Raw genomic sequence first — 20,437 nt, 5'->3', positions numbered from 1 at the left:
GAATTATTCCTTTAAAGCACATTATTACAAATGTATGGGCAGAGCAAGTTTTCTCCATCAAGGTCCAAATGGTTGTGGTTTCAGCTGATTTTACCTAGTAGACTGGGGTTTGCAAATCTCCAAGACTCATTGTATGTCGAATACTGTGGATGGGAGTATGGACTGCCAGAGAAATCACCTCCTGAAATTTAAGAAAAGACAATAGAAATGTTAGATATGCATGTAGAATTGTTCAAACTCTTTAGTCTGCAGGTGGATTTTGCCTCCTATACTGCACATGTAGTTTGTAGGAGCCTAAAAGGTCCAATTGGCTAGGTGGAAGTGTCGATTTGTGACAGTTTTTCTCCTCCATTGCTTCAGTGTAGTTTTCCCTTTATCTCCTTCTCTCCCTCTTTTCCCGTCTCCCTCGTTCTCCCTTTCCCCGGGGAACACTTTCCCTTTGCTGGCTGTCACAAAATCAGAGGCCCCAGCTCTCTCTCGCTCTCTCTTTCCCTCCATCTCTCGCTCTGTCGGTTCTGCCTGGCTGGTTTTGTGCCCCCCTCCCCTGTGTGTCAGCCCCCCTGCTGAAAGAGAGGAAGCAACAGAACGAAAGAGAAGGAGAGGCGATACACTCTGAGAGAAAGTGGAGAAAGAGGATCCAAGAGATATAGGGAGAGAAGAAAAGGCACTACTAATCAATTTTTCACAAAAATGGCAGTGAAATATATAAATCTATCATATCTGTGAGCTGTAAATAAGCATTTGAGGCATTCACGCTCAAGTTTTTTTTTTTTTTTTTTTTTTTTAGCTAGGGAGTTCAACCAATAATTATAAACTTTCTTTGTATACTTTCAGATTATTTTAATTATATCAATGTACTCAAAAGACCTGATGAAACTGGGTTTTAAGCAAGCTAACAAGAGCATATCAGGAATACAGAAATGTCACACTATGAGATATAAAGTTGTAATTACATGAAACAAAGTTGCAGTTTACACTCTTAAAAATAAAGGTATGCATCTATGGTTCCATGAAGAACCTTTACCATCCATGAAACCTTTTTTTAATGCACAAAAGGTTCTTTATACTGGGAAAAAAAAGGCTCTTTAGGTTATAAAATGTTCTTCACATTAAGAGAAACATTTATGAGTGTATAAAATCACAATTACAAGAAATGAAGTTCCATTTTAAAGAGAGTAAATAATGACAAAATTTTCCATTTTGTTTTTATTCCTTTAAAGTATTATAAATTTCAATTGAGAGTTTTCATAATTTCTATTTATTACAACTAACCACAACTAAAGTGAACTTTAATTTAAAAATTTTTATTTAAAGCAACAACACAAAATGTCTTGTTTATAAGATTGTTTCTAGAGAGAATGAAGGGAAATAAATTAGGGGTTAGTAAGATTTTTTTTTTTTCATAAAGAAATTAATACTTTTATTCATGCATTAACCTCATAAAACGCATTAATCTCATAAAACCTCATAAAAGTCACTGTAACTACAAGTATAATGTTACTAAATATTTAAATTTCAAATAAATTCTGTTCTTTCAAACTTTTCATTCATAAGCATATTACAAATATAAAAATATTTTGTGGAAACAGCTCTTTGCATCACTGATAATAACAAATGTTTCTTGCACCAAAACAGCATATTAGAATGATTTGTGTGGGTTACATGAATATAAAAAAGTTCACGCATACAGTATACTATATAAAAGAATAGGTATACATGAACATGAAATGATTTATGAGAATATTCATGTCAAAATAATAAAAAATGTGACATCATAAAGCCAGGGAAAAAAAAGACAAAATAGTAGGAGGTAAATGAAATGGGATAAACTAAAGTGCATGTCTAGAGCTTTGTTCCTACTTTTAACCTTCAGCATGCTCTTAGATGGGATCGTTGGCATGGTTACCTCTCCTCTGTCAACTCTGCGCCACAGCGACTAAACCGTGTCAGGTTGTTTAGGGAAGATGCTCGTGAAAGCGTGGGGGATGACTTATGGATGGAGAAGAAAAGAGGGATGGGGTCTCCCCAGCGAGAGAGATGGGTTGCAAGGTCATAAATGCTTGTCAGAAGTAGGGGAAACATGGGGGATTCAGTCGGAGGGAAATACGAGACAAGGTTACGGATCTTGCTCTGAAGAGAGGAGACCCGACAAGACCCCACGAGTCACTGTGGCGACGGGGGAGAGCATCGACAGAGACACCCGTGTGACAGACTGGAGACACGACAAGAGACATGTTGTTGTTGTTTTGGCTGGGGTTTGTTTTGTTGTGTTCAGGGAGTTGATACAAGGGTTGGTGAACAATCCTTCATCACAGAGCTTTTGTTTTTTTATGCCACTCTATTTGTCTTGTTGCACAAGAGATTTTCCGCTTTATCCACGTGTTACCTTGCACTTGATACTGAAGCTAAGCAAGCACACATTTGTTTCCTACACTTCAATGAGACATTGAGAAAAAGATTAATTACTGAGTAGCTTTATCGGAACTGAAATCCAAGTTTTTTTATTCCATCATAGTTAGCTATAGTTGGTAAGAGAACAGTAGTTGATTAAAGTATTTTTCATTCTTTCATATTTTACACTCTAAGAAAAGTCTGTAAAAATAGGGCCCAATATACTGCTGTCAGGGTTATGTTCAAGGTTCTTGTGTTTTCATTCAATTTAGTCTTGTTAATTCCTTTGTTAGTTTAATTGGTTGCTAATTACCGTAGTTACACCTGTTTCACATTTAGTTCCCTTATGTATATATACTCCCTGTTTTGTTCAGTTCTTTGTCAGTCATCATCTCAGTATATGTGTGAAGTGTAAGTCATTACTCCTAAGATTCTCCAATGTGTTCTGTTAGTTTAATAAAGACTGTTTATGTCAGTATACCCGAGTCATTCGTGTTGGATTGCCACACAGCTGTGACAGAATGACCGACCTTCAAAGTGAGTATTATAACACGGATTGCCCATCGCAAGACAGTGATTTTTGGAGGAGTTTGCAGAGAAGATCCTGGATTTGTACCATGAGACACACTGGGAAGATGAGGCTCTGAAGTTTCTCTTTTGGAGTGGGATGGAAGAAATGTGGGTGTGTGGATCCACCTTCATAGTGGGAGTCGTTGATGAAGACACCATAAACTCAGATTCCCCAGAGCATGTACCATCGCCAGAAGCCATTTCCCTGCCCACTCTAGATTGGAAGCCTCATCTTCATAGCCCGGAGAGCCTTGGAACTCAGGGAAGATCTTCCACCACGGACCCAGCGACAACGCCTGAGCTCCCCACGAATCCGGAGCCTGAGCCAGTGCTCGCCATGGACCACAAGCTTGAAGCACCTACAGCCATGGAGCCAGAGTCAGCCATCACGTTCATCCCAAAGCCAGAGCCGTATGCCATGTCCATCCCGAGGCCAAAGCCCATTGTCAGATCCACCCCAGAATCGGTGGTGTTGGGACGATCTACACCTGAGCCCGTGGAGGAGTACTGGTCCATTGATTTTGATACAGAGCCAGCTTATTCCCACCCCTGAACTTGCCATCCCTCAGTCTGCTCCAAATAAACTGTTTGATGACCCAGTTCAACCCTGTAATCTCCCCACCCCTTCGTTCCCATCCTCTCCGCTGACTCCGTCCATCCATCTGGACTCACCTGCTCTGCTGCTGCCTCGCCGCTGACTCACTTCAGCTCTCCGGCTCAGGCCTCTTTAACACTAGCATGGTTCTGTGAGGTGGATCCCCGGGCTGCTCCTCAGGCCTCAGGCCCACGTCTCCACCTCAGACTATTAGCCATTCGGCTTCACCTTGGCGTAGTGCTCCCACGCCACGGACTTGTGGGCTTTTGGCTGCACCTCAACCCTCCACTCCTTCAGCTCCTCCGGGCTCCCTCCAGCATCACCCCATTCTGCCAGGTCCTCATCTCCACCTCGCTCCCAAAAACTGCTAGATCTGCCTTGGACTTCTTGGCAGGCAATGTTACCCTGCGCCATCAACCCATCAGTTTTGCTGGGTTTTCTGCTACGTCCAGCTCCGCCACCGGACCCAGGCTCTACTCAAGAGGCCCATCAGGGCTCCACCTTGGCTCCTCCCTCTGTCAGCTCCACCCTGGAGTTCCACTAAACAAGCTCCTCCAGTTCCCTGCCCCCTCCCTTCCTCCCTCTACCTTTGGGCTTATCTTTACAGCGCAGGGATGGGGCAGTAATGCCAGGGTTATGTTTTATGTTCTTGTGATTTCATTCATGTGCCTGTGTTTCCTTTCAGATTAGTCATGTTAATTCCCCTGTTAGTTTCCTTGGTTGCTAATTAATTACACCTGTGTCTCATTTAGTTCCCTTGTACAACTGTTTTGTTCAGTTCTTTGTCAGTCATCATCTTAGTATATATGTGAAGTGTAAGTCGTTATTCTCCTGAGATTCTCCGGTATGTTCTGTCGGTTGTGTTGGATTGGCACACAGCTATGACAACTGTATTAATATGAAGGAATTTTACTGGTATTTTTTTCACAGGTGTTGAATTACACATTGTTTTAGGGTAAAGGCAATGTTTGGAAAATTAACAGATAATGTGCTTGCAGAAAATTTCATTATTGAAATTCTAGCTAATATGATAAGCCAATATTATTTATAATACTTGGTATATTATTTATACTACTACAAATTGAACAGTTTATGTAAGTTAATTTAGTACCAATAACTTAATAAAGTAGCATTAATAAAGGTTGCAGAACTTTTATCAAGAAATGATCATCTATCATGTTTTTATGCAAAAAAAAAAGAAGATCACTCTAGAATGCTCTATTGATATTAAGTAAAAAAAAATCTTATTGTATTACTTTTACAAATAACTTGATAACTAACCATATATTTCTAGATACTAGCTGTGTCATTTCGAAGGCTGTTCCCTGTGGAGTTTGCATTTGTCGGCCGCATACGTCATCGAGGATGCCAAAGTTTAGGAAAGTAGCCATTATAAAATTGACTGTTATTCCTAGTGAGCCGTAATGGTTATTTTTCTGAAATGATGCAGCCTTAATGATGCATGTGGCCAAAAACTGACCTCCAGAGATTGCAGCCTTTAACAAAAGCACGGCAACTTAAATACTGCAGAGTGTCAAGCAATTTTAACTACAATTCTCCTACTTTTTATTTTATTTTATGTCTTTAGCACTATGCAGCAATGACTCTAAATAATATATAACATCAACCTAAAAATATGATTCAAAACTATAGATATTTTTCAGTTAATTTCAAGAAATAAAATGTTCAAGTTAGTATTATTTAAAGCCACTTGCATCTATGTGCACAGTATTCAAAGCCATTTGTGTTTGTGAACATGAATATCCTAGTGAGAAAATCCGTGTGTATTTCTGTGATTCTGAAGTGGCCTGTGGATTAAAAAAAATAGCTAAAAGAAAGGAGGCAGAGGGAGTCTGCAGGAGAATGAATGAATTAGTCAGGGGTCAGTGATGATTCTCATTAAAAACAAATTACTGATGTTGAGAAGGGACAGCTGTGTGACTGGGGTCTAATAGTCCAGCCACTCCTGCTGAAGACTCAAAGCCAGTCCACCCACCCCACACTCTGCCAACCACCCAACAACCCCCCACCCTTCTCCATCCCATAACCCCCTGGGACTGCTGTCAACCTGGCAGATGGGGGGAGACAGGAAGTGGCAAAGACAAGACCCCCTCCCACAGGGACCTCAACTGAAATAAAGCAAAGGTGAAAAGGGGGCATTGGGAAAGTGACTACAGCAGGAAGAGTGAGAGAGGGTGAGAGAGAATGAGGGTGGCACATGTATGAAAATTAGCCTATCTATTAGTTTTGTCATCAATCCCTTCTTCAGCAGTATGCCTAAAGAACTCAACCCACTATGATGGGAAAAACTACTCTGTCTGGGTACACTACTGATCAAAAGTTTGGAATAATTAAGATTTTTAATGTTGTTAAAAGAAGTCTCTTATGCTCACCAAGGCTACATTTATTTGATCAAAAATACAGAAATAACTGTAATACTGTGAAATATTATTACAGTGTAAAATAACTGTTTTCTATTTGAATATATTTTAAAATACAGCAACCATTACTGCAGTCTTCAGTGTCACATGATCCTTCAGAAATTATTCTAATATGCTGATTTGGTGGTCAAGAAAAATGTATTATTATTATTATCAATAACTAACAGTTCAATAAATAACAAACGTAACAGTTTTTGTTGCTTAATATTTTTGTGGAAACCGTGATACACTACCATTCAAAAATTTGGGTAAGTAAGTAAGATTTGAAGAAGAAAAAATGAACATCTTAGATTTCTATTTCATATAGGCTAAATGCTGTTCTTTTTTTTCTATTCATCAAAAAATCCTAAAAAAAAAAAATCATGATTTTTTTATACAAAACGTTATTATTCCAAACTTTTGAACAGCAGTGTATGTGACGTTTGTATAGATGCAGTTAAAAATTGGTTGAGACTCACCAGGTACCATTCCTGTGAGGGAGGGTGTGGAGTAACTACCCTGCCCAGTTGGAGGAACATGGGGAGGATAACCAGGGAGCGTGGTGCTGGCCAGGTCACGACCTGTAAAGATAGAAAAAGAGCATTTCTAGTTTGATTAGCATTAACTCCATAGGGAAGAGTTTATTGATCTAACTTCTCATTGAGTCATTCCAATCACCACAACTGTTTATAAAGCAATTTCACCTATAATTGTTCAGTTAACTAGCCGTTAACCTTTTTATCCGCTTGTTAGTTGTGACGCAAAGGAATACTTTGTTTCAAGTGAGAATACTATATCAACGGACGGTTATGAGCACTATTCCTTTATAGCACATCCTTTAAGCTCAGCTTTAAAAAAAAAAAAAAAAAGAGAGAAAAAAAAGGGTACAGGCTCAATATTTTAACAGCCCACATGAGTGTATATTAGCACTGTTTGTTGTTTGTTTTTGAGAGTGTTTGGAAACGGAAACGATGACGTGGGATGTCAGTTTCTACATCCTACAGTGATATCAACATCAATGTGTCTTGAGTTCGTATGGATATTTCAACATATAAAATACATTTAAAAAAATTATAAATGCATAAAACATTGAAAAACAACAATGGTTGGTCTTCACAGACCAAAGTATTCTTGTTTTGATTGTAATGTTACCACTCAGCATGGCTGTTAATCAGACTAACAGCACGAGTATGATATTGCTTTTATGCAACAGTGCAATAAACAAGAAGTTAATACTGAAATACTTCTATTTCAGACCCAATATCCAGAGTTACTTTGAGTATTTTTGTTACACAAATGAAAAAATTTCCAAATGAAGCCAAAACAGAATTTACTGTTAGTCTGGATTTTTGAACGAATCTGTTAAATAAATGATTCAATGGCTCACTCATAAAGACATTAATTTGTGACCACATATTGGTGTATTAATGTAACCTGAAGAACACTCATGTTGGTCTTTGCATCAGCTCTCTTGGTGTTTTTTTTTTTTTTTTTTATAATAATTGTGACTAAATTTATGACCATTTTTCTTATTAATAAAATTGTAATTAAAGACTAGTGTAATTTAAAAGCTGATATACATTGCAAATCGAATAAAGCATGGATCTATGCTGTAGCTTATTAAATCAGATAAGTGACATCTTATGAGCTTGGTAAACTAGCGACATCCTGTTTAACCATCCCGATTAATACAGCCATCTTACTTTATGTCAGATAACAAATCTGCCTTTGCCCCATTAATAGGGTCTCTGGTATAATTATGCACTGATATATGACAGGGTCTGGTTATCTCTACTGTTAGTGTAAAAAAATACATGTCCCCCTGTCTCCCTCAGGCCTGACTCACTAAATAAAGGGGCACATTTAGAGGAACTAAAGAGAGAGTCAGGTCAGTGAAATTTAAAGTAAAAAAAAAAAATAAAAAAAAATAAAGCTCTTTAGGCATAGGTAACTGACTCGCATGTGGCAACAGTCAATACCCTATAGATTGTTGATCAGAGTTCATTAAAAACAAATCTCTCATTAATATTTTTAATAATCCATCCTTGTTTAACTTGTCCATTTCACAATGATCACTGGGCAGTTTCTAAATTTAATTCTCTCTCACTTTATCTCTCCTCTCTCTCTCTGTTGTATGGATGTATAACTGTATTAGGCTACATGACATGGCTGTCAGAGTGAATCATCTCACAGTCTGCACATGGTGCTGATCTGTAGACTGCAGCCCATTCATCATAATAAACACCATCACCCTCAGTTCATCCATCCCCTTCAACACAACCACCATTTAAGCCTCTGTAGGGCCTGTGAGGCGGAGAGAGGGAGAGGAGGGAAACTGAATACTTTATCAGAGATTAAAACGCGTGATAGAGAAGATGAGAGAAGAAATAAGAGAGATTGAGGCAAGGTGGAGGATAACTCAGGAATGGAGGAAGATGAGCATTAGGATGGGAAAAGGTGAAAAGTGTGGACAGGGAAATTTACCCATCAGTAGTTGCACCACGAGTACTGTGTGGCCTTTGCTGTGTGAGGAATATAATTTCAAACCCTAAATTTCCCCCCTAGGATTGGACAATATTGTTTATATCGACAATCTTCGAACTGAGTTAGCTGCTTCTGGAGAAGTGAACAATCCAAGTTGTCATAAACATGAGACATGCTTTATATTAAGCATTTCAAATTAAATAATAAACCTACATGGCTTGCCCTACTTTCAGATGCGTGTGTTGTTTAATGAGTTTGAGACGCGTTTTCCTCAACGCACAACTTATATCTTACAGTTGTATACTTAACTGTAAATGTTACAAATTCACGCTACAAGTATTTCCATTTTGCATAAAAATATAATCCTGGCAGCAAGGGAGTCTACTGTAAGTTTAACTTTACAGAATTAAATGAATGAGGGACGCATTAAAGGTGCCATCGAACGTTTTTTTACAAGATGTAATATAAGTCTAAGGTGTCCCCTGAATGTGTCTGTGAAGTTTCAGCTCAAAATACCCCATAGATTTTTTTTTATTAATTTTTTTTAACTGCCTATTTTGGGGCATAATTAGAAAAGCGCCGATACCCCATACCCTCCCGAGCTCTCGACTCTATCATTGCATAAACAAAGTTTACACAGCTAATATAACCCTCAAAATGGATCTTTACAATGTGTTCGTCATGCATACTGCATGCATGCGTTGGATTATGTGAGTATTGTATTTATTTGGATGTTTACATTTGATTCTGAATGAATTTGAGGCTGTGATCCGTGGCTAACGGCTAATGCTACACTGTTGGAGAGATTTATAAAGAATGAAGTTGTGTTTATGAACTATACAGACTGCAAGTGTTATGTTGAGATTCGCCTGTTCTTCGGAGGTCTTTTAAACAAATGAGATTTATATAAGAAGGAGGAAACAATGGAGTTTGAGACTCACTGTATGTCATTTCCATGTACTGAACTCTTGTTATTTAACTATGCCAAGATAAATTCAATTTTTAATTCTAGGGCACCTTTAAATAGATGGAGTGGATTAGAATGGGAGCACAATAATTCTAACTTTATCCTAAAATATTTTGCTAACACTATCTAAAAGTTTAAGCACTTCAAATCCCTTCCCCAATTACAAGAGCACCATAAGCTGCAATGTATATTGCTGCCAATTGCAGCAACATTGACAGACTTTTTTTTTATTAAAAAACAAAAATAGTTTGTTCAGTAAACCAAAAAAAAAAAAAAAAAAACATTGTTTTTTCTCCTGTTGTACTGAAAACATACCGAACCATGACTTCAAACCATCATATTTGTGCACCATTATTCAAAAAGGGTAATGTCATCACAAGCACTGGGTTAAATTGTCACAATGGAACTTGGCATTAAAACAGCCAAATATAAGCTTTTCAGCAATATGTGAACAACAACCAATAAACAGTTCATGATGAAGCAGCAAAAATGTAAAAAGTTCCATAAAAAAGTATTGGTTAATATGTTATTAATCTTATATGTGACCACTTACACCAGTCAAAATGTACCTTGCCCAGACTTTACTCAGTTACAGACATAGTCTCACTCTCTCTCTCTGTTCTGCTGGATGCCATGTTAGGGACTTGTCCATGTTAGGTGACAGGAAGACATTAGTGAAGACTGGATACTAATCCACTCTGGGTCAGTGGACAGGGCAACAGCAAGAGACAGAGAGAGAGATGGACTCTTCAGAGTAAGAACAGACAAGGCCTAGTCCTCTGAGAGACATTGTCAGAAGAGAGAAGAATGAAAGAGCATAGACAAGAAAAGATTTTCTTGTCCAAAAGAGAAAATCATTGAAAAAAAATCTGCCATATGTCTTGTAAACGGGGTCTTGTGGGTAGTTCACATGCTTTGACACATTGTGCGGTGGCGCTTATGTGGTCAATGCAACTCTGAGTCCGGCTTATGTCACTTCTCGATTCCATTCACTTTTCAATAAACTAAACAACAGTGATTAAAAATTACAAAAATAAAAAAAAGCATCTTTATTTTTCACTGAGCATCTTTATCTCTTTATGTCTGTCGTTTTTTTTTTTTTTCATCATAATTGCTGTATTCATGTATAAATTATCTTTGCATGAATGTACCATTTGTAAATTGACAAAAAAAAAAAAAGAATAGTCATAATAAATGTAAAGTATTTGTGATCTGCCAATAGGGGGCGGCATTATGCAAACATGAGGAAATCACTCCAGGCTTTTTACATGGTCCATTATGAGCTCTGCTTGTAATCCATTCTGGCTTTCTTTCTTTCCACACACACACTCATACACACACGCCATGTAGATGTACAGGTTTCGCTCTACCTTGTCAGATGGTGCACAAATCCCAATTCCATGATTCCCTCGTTAGGGCTCCTGTCCAAGCAGCTCTTAATTAGCGCTCCCTTACTCCCAAATGGAGTGAGCGAGTAAGGGAGAGGAGGAGACGTGTATATAGTAATTACAGGTCTCCATCCGCTCCCTCTGTCCCTTAGGATATAGAGCCTGAATCTGAATCACTGAGCACTGTTTAACAGGTCTGATAACACTCTCATCTCACCCCTGAGCTGCCCACAGCAAGCTGATCTGTGATCAGGTGGTTCTACTTAAGGTTTAAAACAGCTATCTTATAATAACAGGAAAGGCTTGCGGATCTCTGATCAACACTTCAGTTGTTAGCAGACTGGAAGGAATGTAGTACATATCTGGCTTTTTTATATTCCAGAGGTTGATTTTTCATTTTACTTTTCTTTTTGCTATAAAAAGGTTGACATTAACACTGCTTTAGAGACATCTTACCATTGACATTTTTTTTCTACTTTTCAAGTTCCTTTTGTATATAGATTTTATTGTTGTACCCTTATCCTAGACTTCCAAACTTAAACTACAGAAATCTAATTATGCAAATTGTGTAAAAAATATTATTTAATTGTGAAACAAGAAAAAGGTATTGGCCATTTAATTCCAAAATGCAAAAAAAAAAAAAAAAAAAAAAAAAAAATGCAGTTTCCATCACAGAATGCTATTAAAAAAATTCATCATTTGAGATGTGGTGGAAATGACACCATAGTGGGAATTTACATTGCTTTCAGAAAAAAAGACAAAATTCTTCCATGATGCATGTATGTTTACTGTTGGATATTGTTGGACAAATCAAATTAATAAATTAAATAAGCTAGTCTCATTAGTTTAATTAATTGTTTACTATAAAACATGTTTTGACTAATTTAAGTTGTAGGTTTATCACTGAAAATGGAACACTATGGCTGTATGGCAACAGCTTTCTTAACTGTCCGCGACAGCATTTTGCTTCGGGGGGTTGAGCGGAACTGACAGAACAGCAGTTTCTTTCAGTTTTTTCCCGCCTAAAACACTGTTCGTGGTTATCCAGTTTGAAATGTTGACTACAAACACTGAGGTTTTTCAGATTTTCTGTCATGGCGGTGTTCTCTCCGTATTTACTATTCTTTGCAGCCTTTAGCCTACAATGTGCTGGACCCTTCACTGGAAACTGAAAGTAACTCACTGGGACCTGGGAACAATCCAAGTCAACACCATTATGACTAAAAGTTTGCTTATTAGTATTTCCTACTAAAGCAAGGCGGTATTTGACTCTAGTAAGTGTATAGCAGACTGGTGGGAGTTTTTACAATTTGAGTTAACATTATTGAGATGTTGTTTAAACATTTTACTTTTAAAAAGTATGGTAACATGAAAAAGTCTTAAAAAAGTATACTGGCAACTTTTCACAACGATTTAGCATTAAACATTGTTTCAACATTGAAACAACAACTGACAACAACAGTTATTTCAACCACATTTCAGCATTGAAGGTTGGTCATGTGCCAACTGGGATGGGTTGCTTTAATAGGCAAATATCTGGGAAGAAGAAAGAAGTGAAAACAACATGTTTTTTTACATAGGTAATTTGCTTACCGGACACTAGTGGATACGATTGAGGTCCCGCAACAGTAGAACCCAACTCTGCTCCTGTCTGATTGGCCAAGCTGTTCTTCATCTCCTCTAATCCACCAGCCAGAGACGCCATAGCCGAGTAATCAGACGTCTATGGAAACAGATTTCATTAAATGAATATAATAGAAGAAAATCAACTTCATGAAATCACTTTGTATGTTAACCCTCATCTTTATCAACTTCATGAAATTACTTTGTATGTTAATTCTCATCTTTGTTGTGCGTTTGTGTGTGTTCTGCTCGCTGTCTGCGTGTGCATCCAAAATGTGACTCGCAATTTGTGAATGGCACACGGATACATAGTCAACACTAATGAGTAGTGGTGGCATAGATTCAGGTGATGTATATGACCGACCTCAGACTGACCCTGCTTGTGTGCTTTCATGACCAATTACTTACAATGATCTCTGTCCCACCCCACACCCACAGTGATTCATCTCCATTGGCAGTAATAGGGTTTGTCACTCAGGTGTGGATGTGGTTTGATGGCAGAGTTTGGGAAGTGGATGTCGCTTCTGTTTTAGTGCAGGAGGAGGTTATTAATAACCCTGATTAGGTGTGAATTAAACTCCAACAAAATCCTGATGATACACCTGCCCCTGCTGTTACCGTACAATTTCATCATTACATGCTATTTCCATCCATTTTAACATTCCTGTAAATAAATATTAAGTAAGTTTGTGCTCTTATACTAGGGTTTGGGAATAATCTTTCTCAGAACTGATTCCATTTAGGGGGGTGAGGGTGGGGTGGAAGACAAAATAATGGATCCACTTAATTTGAATTCAAGGCTGTGCCTTTTATCTATATTTGTAATCCTAAAAGTTACACTTTTAAAATTTGCAGTCTTTCTCTTCAGGATAAATCGATTTAATGTAGATCAGTCAAAGAGATTCTTCACTAAACTGCAATTTATTGCTTTCATCATGAGTGACTCACAAAAAAGCAATTTATAAATGTAACAAAAAATGCATTTTTTTTTCAGTATATAGTTTGATTATTTAGGGAGGGGGTTTCCTCTAAATGACCTAAAAGAATTGTTAATTGTTAACCATAATTCTTTACTAAAATTACAACCGAAAACCACAGCTGTTAAATTCCTATCTAATACACAGGGTACACAGGATGTTTGTTTGTGTTCGTGTGTGAATGTATGTGTGTATCCCAGTGACCCCTTAAACACCTCAGTGCTCATCACCACGGCGAGGGCAGTAGACTGTGACCTTACCAATCACAGCTCGCGCCATCCACTTCCTCTCTCCCTCTCTCTCTCTCTTTACATCCCTGACTCCTTCCCACTGTCTATTTCTCTCTGTTTCAGTCATTCAGTCTGAGATAGGCATTTCCCCTCTATTTATGCGGCTCGCACCCGCCCCCTCATCATGTGTGTATGTAGATGGGAAGGTTAGTGCTAGTAATTGGGGATTATGAAGTTTGGCCCTACCTCTGACAGCAGCCTAGTGAAGATGGATGATTCTCATTTTAGCCTGTAAATGTTGTCAATTCTGAAGCTACGCAACCCATCAGCGACCATGATGCACACACACATTTTTCACATATAGACACGGCACACACACACCACAGCTGGGGCAAAGATTGGAGAGAGGCCAGACGTAGAGAGAGCGAGAGAGAATAGGGATGGAAAAAATGGCTGTAAAGGAATGGGGTTTGTAAAATAAATTGAGATGAAAAGAAGAAAAAGAAGGTAAAAGAGAAAAACGTAAACCACAAAAAAGAGAAAGACTTTTATTGATTTTGACTAAATAACAAGCACACCGCCAATCTGAAACTTACTGGAATTCCATTTCAACTGTATTCCTTGTTCTCTCGATCTCTCTCTGGGGTCACAGTTTTCTCGGGGGTCGTTTTTGACACAGCCCCTCTGTAATGGCTCTCCTCTCCGCGCACATCAATAACAGATGAGGCCCCTAATCGCGCGACACCAAAATAATTTCACCCCAACCCGCAGCCGCATTTACATAATAGTATTTCCTCTCAGACGCTCTTTCTCTCTTCCATTCCCTCTATCTCCTTTCCTCTATTTTTCCCTCAGCTTGTAGGTATTGTCTCCTAGAAGAGCCTGTAAACTGCACTATGTATGTGTGGGACTGAGACGAGTGATGGGGGAGGTATTTAGCAGTGCATGCAGTATTAAATGAGCCTGACTGGCAGGGAGGCATTTATTGGTGAGCTCCTCTGGAGCAGAGAGTCGTGGCTCTCAGCATGTGTAACGCTCACACTCACGATTTTAAACGCTTCATTTGAGACGTTGTTTCCATACATTTTTGGTGAAATCATATATATAAGGGCACAGTTCCTCCAAAAAATAATTCTGTCATCATTTACTCACCCTCATTCCTAACCTGTAAGTCATACAGGTTCGGAAAGACTTGAGTAAATGATGACAGAATTTTTATTTTTGGGTGAACTGTCTCTTGCCAGCACTGTTATACGAAATGTTATACAAGTTATAAACTGTTACTAAGTTTTGAAAGTGTGTTATTTTAAGTAACAGTTTTGACATAAACACTTTTTTTTTTAAATTACGGTAGAAACAGTATGGGAAATGATAGCGAGAACAAGATCAGGACAGTTTAAGTAAGACTCAAACTCATGTCCTCCACATACACATTATGGCTCAGTAACTACTATGCCAGGGCTCCAACAACATTTTGGCCTGTAAGAGCTGTGGTGTAGTGGACTGAGCACCTGCTTAAGACATGTACAACACAGGTTCATTGGCAAAACATGCCTGGTGCTATATTTCTGCAAATTTACATCACCCCTTAGGAGTAGTTTAAAATTCAGAGCCTGATTTTTCAAAAAAATCCACATTCAAACCTAAATAGCCAACTTCCTTTTGGTCGGAGTTAATGACTGTAAATTATAAAGTTGTCCGGTTCAATGAGAACAATATATGTACTAACTTTGGTGACTGTAGGTAAAACTAACCCCCTTACTTTTGTCAAAAGGTGGCACTATAGAGCCCCTCCTCCACATCCGTTTCTAAGGCTTTGCCCATGTCTACTTGCTGATACCTCTGATCTATATGTCGAGTTTCATGCAATTTGAAACATGCTAAGAGCCTCAAAAACACCCAAAAAGAATATTAAAGTTTGACGTGTTGTCATAGCAACAGTATTTAAGATAACAAGAATCTATTTACAGGCCAACATCTGCCATGTTTTGACATTTATAATGATAAAATTCAAAGCAAATTGGGTAAAAATTAGAGGTGATTTTAAAGCATTTTGAAAAGTGACATGCTTCCTGCCGCTAACTTTGACTCACAATAATCACATTCATGTAATCAGCCTCCTACAACGAACACACAGCTGAAGTTTGATCAAAATCAATCAATGTATGCATAAGTTATATCACACTTCCTTTTTCCCTTTTCTCACCATAAATTTGTTTAAACGCCAGCGCCAAACTGTTTGAGATATCAAAAATCTGCTCGCAATTTAGCATCCTCAATTTCTTGACTTCATGCTGACCGAGTTTGGTCGAGACCTAATGAATTCCCTCGGAGGAGTATATCAAATTCCAGAGCATGCATTTTCTAAAATCCCTAAGTAGCTGACTTCCTGTTGGGCAGGTTTTGGGACACTCTCAAAGTGAAATGTCCTATGAGTGGTGCTAAAAGCATGTTCAGTTTTATCGGAAAGATGAACGCGAACAACATTTTGTTAGTTTTGTTATTTGATGGTCCTTTCCCAGCAGTTAGGAAATGAAATGTCCAGTGAGTGGCGATAAATTATTAATGGTAAATGCAATAATTTGAAAATAACATACCACCTACATTCAACCCTACTCTAATCTATACATAAAACGATAGTGTTAACTAGGGCTGCAACTAACGATTATTTCAATAATCGATTAATCTGTCGATTATTTTTACGATTAATCGATGAATCGGGGGGGGGGGGGGGCATTAATTTCCAACCAATTAATTAATTTTTTTATTCAAAAACAGAAATGACAGTGCAAATTCCACCTCCGCTCTGCTATTTATTTATTTATTTTTGCTCCGCTCTGCTTCGCACTCAACCGCGTTTTTTTATACTCAAACATCTCCGCGTCTTATTGAGAGGCATAATAGTCGCGCGACACAACGAATCGATAATGAAATTCGTTGCCAACTCTTTTAATAATCGAATTTTATCGATTTTATCGATTCGTTGTTGCAGCCCTAGTGTTAACAAAAGCAAACATAAAATAAAAACGCAGTTTCTGAAACAACCACATCATTTTAGCTTGTTTCTACAAGCTCTTTTATCATGACTTGTTATTCACAGGACTCGTACCTGAGCGCTCCACATTGCAAGTGCAATGCTGTACCAGGTGAGCTACCAAGTAAGTTTACTACATCAAAAAAGCTATACATATAGAGTTGATTATGTGAGGCAAATGTCCAGATTCATTAGTTTACAAATTATTCACTATGGTGATAGTGTTTTGAGGTCATAACATAGTAATGTCTTAAAGTTTTTATTAATTGATAATCTGCCCCTTATAATCATAATTCTGCAAAAAGGAATAAAAGTTGTTGGTTTTTTACTGCCACTGTGTTGATTTCAGCTGAAAACTGCAGTGAATAGTATTTATAGGTAAGTTTTGGGAGTTTTGCAAAAATAGAGGCACATAAGCCAATATTAGGTATGTATGAGGTGTTGGTTTGAGTCTGACCTTGGTCATGTCCTGTTTCTCATATCTTATCCTTACTTTTGTACGTTGTTATACTTTCCTATAACATAAATGCTTTGGCCTGAGTCAAACACAAACGCATGCATTTTTGCTCTGATTTCTTCTTAATATTTACTCTTTACCTCTAAGGTTTGTATTTTTTTTTAATTTTTTTAAATCACATTCTCTTTATGAATGAATATTCAGTGCCTTTATCTCTCTCTGTCTCTTGGTCTAGCTGAGTAATTAGTTCAGTGTAAGGGTTGTTGGGCTGTTGATGTATCTCTGGCATAATGTAAGGAGAAGGAAAGAGGAAATTCAAATGAAAATGACTCTCACGAGCGTGCACTGTTTTATATGCTCCCCCCTTGAAGCGCAGGACACTAATTAATAGATCTGCCAGTGCTTAATGGTCCTTCTAGCACCACAAACTGAGAGATGGAGAGAGCAAATGAGAGGAGAAGTGAAAAAAAATGTAAAAGAGACAGAGAAAGGGAGTGGGTGAAAAAAAATGAAATTGAAAAAAATGAAAAAGAATGAAATTTCATCACTATCTAAATTTAGCTTTAGCTAGCAATTGTATTTAGGCTTCAAAATTCATAAAAGCTGTGTTCATTTGTGAACAAAATGTGTAAGAGCAACTTTTGTTGGTCACAATGTTATTTTCTGCAATAATACATAAGCCAGGGGGAAAAACCTATTTGTTTTTTGGTGAAGGAAATAGAGCGATGCTATCTTCCAGGCTGGCCTAAAAAATATGTCATCCCTGCAGAACGGATTGATGGATGGATGGAGGCATATTGTTGCTTCTAAATGGCTGAAAGTAGGGGTTAATGGATTTCTGACATCAGAAAGTTGTAGATGTCTGGAATAAGACTTTTCCATGTTTTGTCCTAGGTTTTTCCTTGAAGACTTGAAGTTAAAATTCTGAAATTTGAGGTACGTTTTAGTTCATCAAACTCCCATTTTGAAAGAGCAGGGAAAATTCATATATCTTATTAAAATGAGAGGTGCTGAATAAAAAGGAGGGACTGTACATGTTGTCATCATCATCATCATCATCATCTATTTTCAGGTTCTTTGAATGTTGAAGGTTTTGTTAGAACACTGTAAAAAGTGAAACTGTGCTATCGTTACATTAAGGCACCTGATTTGACCCTTTAAAATTTCTTTTGTTGGTGTAACTTAATGTAATCAGGTTGATTTGGTCATATAAATTAAAATTCATTCATTTTGATAGTACTACGTGAAGCACACTTTTATGTTATCTAAGAAAAACATATGAATGATGTAATCACACCATTGTTTTTATATATAATTGAGCCCTTATGTAACCTAATCAAATCTGCGGCTACAGGGAAAAGAACTAAATCAAGTCCCAAGTTCATTTCCTGCCCCTGGTCGACACAAACACACTCAACAGAGTCAAGCTCTCCATCATTTCTCTCTCCTACAGCAACATTCGCAGGTTAGACTGTCAGTGGAGGGAAAACAACCGTCAGTCAATCACCCAAGACCACTTAGCATATACCTCTCTCGCACACTCTAATTTCCAAAAAAAAAAAAAAAAGAGAGAGAGAGAGAGACAGCTCAAAATTCCCAGTTCTCAGTTTTTCTGATCATTTGTGCCACAACAAACCTGACTCACACACACCCAGGGGATGTGGATTGACCCTAGGGTTAATGCCCTGCTCAGCAGCCTTTGACCCTGCCAGCCTCAGTGCTCAGTGGCGAAATGGACAGAGGAATTATGGGGTCTTTCAGACAAGTCTATAGAACTCTGACACTGGCCTTGTGTGTGTGCCTGAATGAATGTGGGGGTGATAGCATTTGACTTTTGAGTGACATCTTTGACTGACTATTCTTGTGGACAGTTTTTATGCAATATGTGCATGCAGTTGTACTTTTGCATCTTATTTGCTATGTGTTCGCATTTCTCAAAATGTTAGCATTTACACAATCCCAGCCCTGACCGGACTGGAGGCAACAGGCCCATTTTGATCCAAGAGATTCCACTCTCCAAAAGGTAAAAAAGGTTTGTCTAAAACACTGGCAGAAATATTTCATACACAGTTTGTCCAGTCGAGTCACACCTTTTGCAGATCATTTGCTTTAAACTAAAAATATTGTCGTCAATATTGTCGTCACGCCGCTCTAAACTTGGGTGACTGTTTTCTGTTTTAAAAAGGGGGTATGACGTGAACAGCAGTTTAAAAAAGTTAAGTGTCTGATAACCCTAAAAGCTATAATATACACAAAATAAAAACCGAACATTTATGAAACATTTCCTCATCACTCTCAGAAAAAGATGTGCAAAAATTGTACCTTTAGGGTACTAATATGCACTTTTTAGGGGTAATAAAAGGTACAAAGATGTCCTTTTAAGGGTACTGACCATTGACAATTTTTACACATTTTTTGTGTAAATCATACAGTATAAAATATGTTTTTTGATAATAATATTTGCTGAATGCATCTGATATGGACATATAAACATTATGCCATGTATGTGAGTAACTTTTGTAAACTAATGAACAAGTGTTTGCTACTTAACCCTAAACCTCTACGCAGTTCTGGGACTTAACCTCAGCCAAAAACTCTATAGAGGACACATCAGCACCAGAGGGGTCAAGGCCCCAGCATTAGCTTAGAGAGGTGAAAGGTCAGCATTAGGTTTAGTGTGGGGGTGCATAGGTCAACAGCAGGGTTGGGACAGGGTCAAGCAATACTAGCAGCCAGGCAAGGGCAAGCGTGAGTTTTTCAGAGGAGGTGCACACAACCACCGTCGCAGGATACACGCCCCTACCCCCCAGCCCTTACCTGGGCGGGCTTGTAGCTGATGCTGTCAGGGACGGGGTAAATGTCGGGATAGGGCTGTCGATCAAAGACATGGTCCAATACCTCGAGCTGCTGTGGTGTAAAGAGCTCTCCTCGCATCTGCTTCCGCAGGAAGTCCCGCCCTGAATGGGCGTGGCCATTCGCCAAAGGAGAATCCTGTAGAGCTGGAGAGAGATTCACACAGATTTCATGAAGTAGTTATAATATACAAAGTAACATTTACAAAAGTGCGACATTTAAGAATAATATTAAGCACCAACCCAGGTGTTGCATGTAGTGAACAATAAGTTTCTATACGTGAATTCATCATTATTTTGTTTATTGTTAATTCATAATGTTAAAATATGGGTGCTTCTTTAACTTCAGGCACTTTTATGTGCCAGGATTTATCCAATAGATTTCAACTTTTCTTAAAAGGATCCTTTTATAATTTATTTTTGCTACTTTTCAAATGGCTTTTACATTT

General features: G+C 38.1%; 1 protein-coding gene and 1 long non-coding RNA gene across 4 annotated transcripts in view; one reads left to right on the top strand and one right to left on the bottom strand.

Moving 5' to 3' along the window:
- The window catches only part of LOC125272632, a 30,142-nt gene extending 27,265 nt beyond the window's left edge, over window positions 1-2,877 (top strand). The window contains exon 3 of the long non-coding RNA XR_007185898.1: window positions 1,885-2,877. This is a non-coding gene — a long non-coding RNA (uncharacterized LOC125272632). The remainder of the gene's footprint in view (window positions 1-1,884) is intronic.
- The window catches only part of pax5 (paired box 5), a 60,068-nt gene that overhangs the window by 8,280 nt on the left and 31,351 nt on the right, over window positions 1-20,437 (bottom strand). For 2 of the 3 annotated variants that reach the window (XM_048197630.1, XM_048197631.1), the window contains exons 6-9: window positions 19,954-20,135; window positions 12,409-12,538; window positions 6,456-6,557; window positions 95-181 (exon numbers count right to left, since the gene is read on the bottom strand). In XM_048197630.1, the coding sequence (XP_048053587.1) occupies window positions 95-181; window positions 6,456-6,557; window positions 12,409-12,538; window positions 19,954-20,135 (501 nt within the window). The remainder of the gene's footprint in view (window positions 1-94; window positions 182-6,455; window positions 6,558-12,408; window positions 12,539-19,953; window positions 20,136-20,437) is intronic. The other variant, XM_048197632.1, reaches the window with a different exon arrangement.

Source organism: Megalobrama amblycephala, linkage group LG7, assembly GCF_018812025.1.
Source record: "Megalobrama amblycephala isolate DHTTF-2021 linkage group LG7, ASM1881202v1, whole genome shotgun sequence".
NCBI classification, from domain to species: Eukaryota; Metazoa; Chordata; class Actinopteri; order Cypriniformes; family Xenocyprididae; genus Megalobrama; species Megalobrama amblycephala.
This window is presented reverse-complemented; position numbering and strand designations above follow the sequence as displayed.